Source organism: Osmerus mordax, chromosome 18, assembly GCF_038355195.1.
Source record: "Osmerus mordax isolate fOsmMor3 chromosome 18, fOsmMor3.pri, whole genome shotgun sequence".
NCBI classification, from domain to species: domain Eukaryota; kingdom Metazoa; phylum Chordata; class Actinopteri; order Osmeriformes; family Osmeridae; genus Osmerus; species Osmerus mordax.
Window position 1 is genome coordinate 8,237,215 of NC_090067.1, and position 6,570 is coordinate 8,243,784.

At 42.9% G+C, this 6,570-nt stretch overlaps 1 protein-coding gene across 1 annotated transcript; it reads right to left on the reverse strand.

Annotated features, from left to right (window-relative positions):
* Nucleotides 1-487: 487 nt before the first annotated feature.
* lypla2 (lysophospholipase 2) lies at nucleotides 488-5,603 on the reverse strand. Its single transcript, XM_067255696.1, has 10 exons — nucleotides 5,574-5,603; nucleotides 3,355-3,447; nucleotides 2,552-2,583; nucleotides 2,379-2,444; nucleotides 2,010-2,057; nucleotides 1,820-1,890; nucleotides 1,565-1,638; nucleotides 1,343-1,444; nucleotides 860-1,036; nucleotides 488-684 (listed from the first exon to the last, which is right to left on the reverse strand). Exons 2-10 carry the CDS (start codon nucleotides 3,430-3,432, stop codon nucleotides 634-636), a joined length of 699 nt encoding a protein of 232 aa, XP_067111797.1. The 5' UTR covers nucleotides 3,433-3,447; nucleotides 5,574-5,603; the 3' UTR covers nucleotides 488-633.
* Nucleotides 5,604-6,570: the final 967 nt, after the last annotated feature.

A 6,570-nucleotide genomic window follows, 5' to 3' on the forward strand; every position in this document is an offset into this window, starting at 1 on the left:
AGAGGGTCACGAGCATTAGCGGCACCAGTCACTCCAGACGGCATCTGACATTGGGGCCTTACTCAGGACCAGGACCCCAGGCTGCTGGGCCTGCCCACTCATCAGCCCTCGACCTGGGTTAGCTGGGCTCTCAAACACCAAACTGGCATCTAAGAGGAGGGTTAGCAATAGCCCAGCGGCTAGTTCACTGGACTCACTACATGACTCACTTACTGACACACACAGCATCACATGGGAGGGTGCAGGATAGAGGGATGGCATGTACTGTATGAGATAAAGAAAGGATGAAAAACAGAGGGGAGGGGAGGTAAGATTATAATGGGTAATGTACTGTTTTAGTCAGTGATTCTCCCTTGAAAATAAGACTTTAAGAATGTGTTCACACTTCAGTGTAAACAATGGGCGTTTGCAAACTGTTTATACCTAGCATGAACTTTGTTTTTTATTTGCATTAATGAGGCATGAGTTGTATAAATGTGTTGTGAAAGTGAGTATATTAATGCTTGAATATGCGTGTGTGCATGTGTATGTGTTAGTGTGTGTAGGGGGTGCTCATGGCTGTTTCCTGTGGGAGAATGGCAGGTCAGAGGTGAGAGGTCAGTGTCTAAAGGTCACAGTGGGGTCATGGTGAGGTCAAATCCGGGGCAACTGCTTCTCAATGAATTCCTTTACAGCCTCCATCTCCTGCCAAATTCAAGTTAGACAGAGAGTTATACAAACAAAGCTTCAATGGACTGTATTCAATGATGTCCTGAGAAAACCACACAACCGTCACTCACTCTCATCTGTTCTATGCTGACACACGCATTAACACACGCACACACCGAACAAAACACATTCACATCTACTTTTTTTGTACCTGAGGACAGGAGCTGTGCTGAAGTCCTGGGTAGGATTTAAAGGTGATTTTTGTGGGGCTGACAATGGTCTTGAGCTTCTCTGCAGTCATGGCCCCGAACTGCACGGGTATCATCTGGTCCATCTCCCCGTGGCACTGTAGGATGGGGATGTTCTTGTTGGCGCTAGCGCTCGCCGCCTGACCAACCAAACCGGAAGTTACATTACAACTTTACAACTGCCGCCAACAAACACTGCAATCTCAGCTCCAAATCTCTCATATTTAAGTCCTCTGTCCCTAAAGTTTAAAAGGTCAGCTTCATAGGAAAGTTTCCTAAGTGATTATCATTAAGCTATTTATCATCCTATAAGTTAAAAGACCAGGTTTCGGCACCTGTGTGAACACAACTTCTTGTCCCCAATAGGGGTCCACCATGCCCAGCTGATGGGAACTGTTAAGCTTGCTGGTTTAAAAAGCCCTGGATATGTGAGAGCTGTGCTTTACCTGTGGAAAGGTCTTGTGGAGCGGGAGCCAGCAACTGAGAGCCACAACCCCAGCCAACTGTTGCTGGCAGGTAAGGGCTGTATACAGGGACAGAGCCCCACCCTGAGAGAGCAAGAGAGAGAGAGAGAGATGTTGGTTTGACAAGTTAAAGCAACTCTGTACATTACCACTTATAACAACCTCTGGGAGAGATTTAATAGAAAACTAGAATGATGTTCTCACCTGAGAAAAGCCTCCAAGAAGCACACGGTTCGGAGGGATCCCGTTCTTAGCCTCATGGTCAATTATGGCCTTAACTGTGGAGGAGATGGAGAAGAAAACCATAAGACTGTGTGCATGAGAATATAATAGGTAATAGAGCTGTGCTTTAACCAACACTGAGGTGGTAGACCTCAGATCCACACCACTGATAATCACCATGGTAACAGTGGTTTTATTTCTCAAGAGGGGTTGTATTAAAATCGGCCTGAGACTCACTATTCTCTGCTGCCCTCTTGATCCCAGCCTCGTCCTCTGGGGAGTCTGGGCTCAATCCCATCAGATCAAACCTGAACAGACACACAAGATATAAGGAAATACTGTGTGTACACAAATGTGTACAAACCATATCAATCAGATCAGACGCCTTAACACAGCTGTCACACAGACGCTTGGTGGGCAAACTCACCACGAGGGCATTGTCATCTTCATGTTAAGAGTGACGGGAATTCTGGGCCTATGGACAAAAAGGTAGAAATCCACAAGGTGAGTGCGAATCACGGCGAGTACACTAGGTAAGTCAAGTACCTATTATAATGCTAGTACACTGTACGAGTACATTACAAAAACTATACTGGTGGGAGAGGGAGAGAGAGCGAGCGCAAGAGGCTAAATGTCCTTGACAAAATTATATACAGGGAATCAGACACTTAGAGGGGCACCAGATTGGAAAATACATTTTTATATTAGAATGTTGACTAAAAATTATGCCAGCATGACTGACTGACAGAAAGATAGCCGAGCATAAAGATAGACAGCCTAATAAAGTGAGACTTACGCATGGGGGCAAATATACTTCACATGTGGCAGTCGGATAGCAGTCATGGCATCTGCCCAACCATGCCTGCAAGGTAAGAGACACAGACAAATTAGTTAGTCAAAGATATCCTCAGAGCAGGAAGTACAAAGACTGACAAAACTAGGGACGCACAAAAATGAAAAAAGACATACCCTGAATCACCCAACCCATGGAGGAAGATTACCTGACAAAGATAAAACAAGACCTGTTATATTCCCAATCCAGACTACCTATTTCGTCAGTAATGATTTATTCTGTGTATTGTGAGCCAAGTAGAATGTCTGTAAATATGACAGTTTATGTATTTGAATTTTCACACCATGTTCGTCTTAAATTTATGGGACTCTGGTAATATAAAAAACAGTATACCAAACCATTACTGTTGCCAAGACGACTTTCTAGCTGCCAACTCCAGAGAAAATAACTGGAATTTGTCTTGCTAAAATAGCCTCTCTCCCAAGGCTTACAATCTGTCTTTTCAAAACTCAGAACCATTTTTTTCTTTCATCTTAACTACAGATGAGTCGCTATGCTTCTGGAGTTAGATCATGTGTAGGTCATGTGACACATATAGGCCTAGTAATGATGATGCCTGTTAAGTGGAGGCCAATTGAAGAGTTAAATTAGGAGATGTAACAGGGATGTAAATATAATATCATCCTATACCAATGTGAATACACCTCTCATTTAGGTATGACTGCTCTCCAGGGGCTTGTTCTGACTCCATGCTACAGGTGCCCACCAGGCTACCAGCCTCAACAAATGTGTAGAGTCGCTGGATGGCGGTTACACAACTCATGTATTGGGGCTAAATTCTCAATGAAAATGTATGCACTTAGTAACTGTATGCACTTAACGTATCACTTGACTGTAAATCAATTAGGATAAAAGCATCTGCTAGGCATATAGACATTATCTAATCACGGCGCCGGCGTGGTTTGGCTCTCCATCTCACCGCAGCGGTCTCCTTCTCCGTCCCTGACACCGTCACGGCCTCGGCAAGCAGCGGCACTGACATGTTGTTGCCACACATACACTGGAAGGGATGCTGTGGGGGGGGGGGGACATACAAAAGAGATGCATATCAATGACACGAGTGCAGAGGTTTATCAACACAACTGCTATTCAGTCTTCACAGTGGACTGTTTCTTTATGTCCTGCGGGACACCCATAGTGGGGCCGCGGAGCACAAAAGAAGTGAACATACCACACTTTATGGATGCTGCTCTGAAGCAAAAAGTGATAAGTGCTGAGAAAGGAATCTGTTTAGTCAGCGCCTGGGAACTCATTAACTAAATGTGGCCCCCTAACAGCAATTACATTATTAACTGTTAAAACACCAGTGGTCTGTCAAAGCAACAGTCTTGATTTCAACATAGACTATCTGGACATAGAGATGTTTCTTATTTTTCAGACCTGAAACACCAACAGAGACTAGTTCTGTGATCTGTGTAACATATAATCTACTATCAGCTAGAATGGGTTTGACAAAAAGGTGAGGTAGAGATGGATAGAGAAACAAAAATGGACAGATGTAGGGCTAATGTATAAACCTTGAGGCTTACAGAGTTTAAATTCCACCCACATAATGACCAAACCAAACAGTGGTGAGTGAAAGAAGAGACAGAGAAAAAAGCACAATCAGGGGAATGACAGGTTCAATGGGGAAAGAGATGAAGAGAAAAGGGAGCGGATGCGTACAGTGTGTATAAAGCTGAATGTTATTCACTCTACTGTCCAGCAATGAAAAGCCCACTTGTGTATGGACTAAGTTAAAGCATTTCCAACCACAATGCTTTTTATTGTTTCAATACATAAGAAAAATACATTCCCCAAAGGCCTGTATCTATGAATGTTTCCCCATCGTTGAGGTTACCTCTCCTATGTAGCCTACATAGCACCCCAAGACCACAGCATCAATTAGACAAACTAGCTGGGTTATGGCTTTACTATTACATGTCTATGTTTAACTGATCTTTGACTTTACGCGATGACTTAACAGCAGGCAGTAATTGTGTTTCAAACGAGGAAGGCAGACATCCTCATCCCCTAGTTCCCCAGATCACACGCACAGGAAGGCCACACAAACTGCGCGGCTCTCGTGCATTGATTTTCCATGATCCCTTGCCAGCAATGGCAAATAGCTAAGCCGGGATGAAACTGTACTGATTTCACGGTCACCTCACGGCTATCCTTCTGTGGCGGACACAAACAATGCCGCCGTCTATGAACGACCACGTCGGTGTCAACATCACGAGTTTCCATCTGACTCGCATTAAACTGGCTGACACAATAATTGCAGCTTCACGTAATAGACTATTAGTTGACATAAAAGAGATGAACTACAGAGATGAACTGCAATAACTACACTTTATAGGCTGTATGGGAATTGTGACGGATACATTATTTTGTGTGCTAAAATCAACTACAATTACAGCACCACCATGGTGAATGAACAGAATACCACATGCTAGTGTTTAAACAAGCTGCTTGCTATACGCTCTAACAGACTAGTCTATATCAGTTAGTAAATTTACAAGACCAAACAATGTTAGTTAGCTAAATGGCCATGTCCCAATTTAGCTCGATATCTATTTGCTTTTACCCAAATCAAACTAGTTCAACTGAAAGCTAATAGCTAGCTAGTGAGAGGAAGCGGTGGATTGGGAAACAATAGTACATTGCAAAGTCAATGGGGCAGAGAGGAAGCAGCTTAGCTAGCTAGCTAGCTAGATCGAGACTTAACTACTTGTGCAACCTAGGCAGGTGTGATGGAATTCAGCGCAGGATAAGAGCAAAGCCTTTAGATTGCTTAAAAAGCGGATAGGCTTGCTGGCTACATCATTGCAACCAGCTGGCGTAATCCTGTTTTTCTGGGTACTTATCACAATGAGTGGCTGCTAGCTAACGAAACAACAGCGTACTGTACTATTGTCTCAGTACACGGCACCCCGCTCTCTCAGCCTGACTGACTAACGACGTTACCTAGCCAGCTAACTGGGCTTGGTTCACGGCGCAGTGGCTTTAATTCGAAGGGATATCTCTGTATCTATATAGATTCCCAATTTCTTTAAGCATTACTGTAACCAAAACCCATGTATGTCTGCGGCAGCTGAGACCGGTTAAATCAAAATTATTATACCGCGGCCCTCTATCATAGATTCATTCACTCACCGCTTGCTGTCCCAAATCTCAACGGAACTTCCGCTATTGGCATAAAGTGGGGCGGGTTTCATCTGTGTGACGTCATCGTCATATCCACGCCCGTTCTCGCACTTGCTTCAAGGTGGACAATGCACCACTAAATTCAATCAACTTGTCATCATAAATTCTCTTTTGGAGAATTAAATTGTTTTAGTATTAATTGCTGAAACTAAATAAATGGTTGAAATAATTTTTACTCCATTGGTATAGCCTAGAAATAATATGTACACTCCATGGCATGATTGTAACCATTCCAATGTATTCATTTTTATTTATTTTTCTAATATTAATATCTATACCTGGAACTTTAAATAAAACATTATGCTTGCTACAATAATCTTCACAATAGCCGAGACACAACACATATCTTGCACATTCACCTACTGCCACTAGGCTTACTGTCGCAGACCGCAGTGTGACACTACATCGGTAATGAAAATAAATCATTAATAGCCCTGTAAAGGAAAAAGGTCATGACAAACTTAGATGTTCCCAAGTCCGCTCAGAATATATGAAGTAAATATAATCTAATGGAAAACTTGATTTCAGCCAAGCTGCTGTGGACCAAATATATAATTGTGTGTTCAGATAGAAAACAGCATTGCAGGGGACCTTGGAGTCATTCCAAGGTTTGATCTCAATAGCTCTGTTTTTTGCTTCCTCTCTTTTCCCTCACTTTCAAAACTGGAAGCAGTGGGCCGAAGAGGAGAATCAAACCCTCTCATCAGATGTTGATACAAAAAGGTAGGAGGAGGAAAGAAGACAGAATGCAAGCAATCGAGAAAATATTATACTTGCATGTCAGCTTGTTTTTAATGACAAGTTCAACACACCACTAGGCAGCACAAAGAGTTCAGGTGCAGCCTATGAGCAACACACTGAACACACACTCTAAGGGTACCTGCTTTGTTAGCTTTAACACTAATATGTATAAGATGTGTTTTAATTTACCAAACAAAGACAAGTC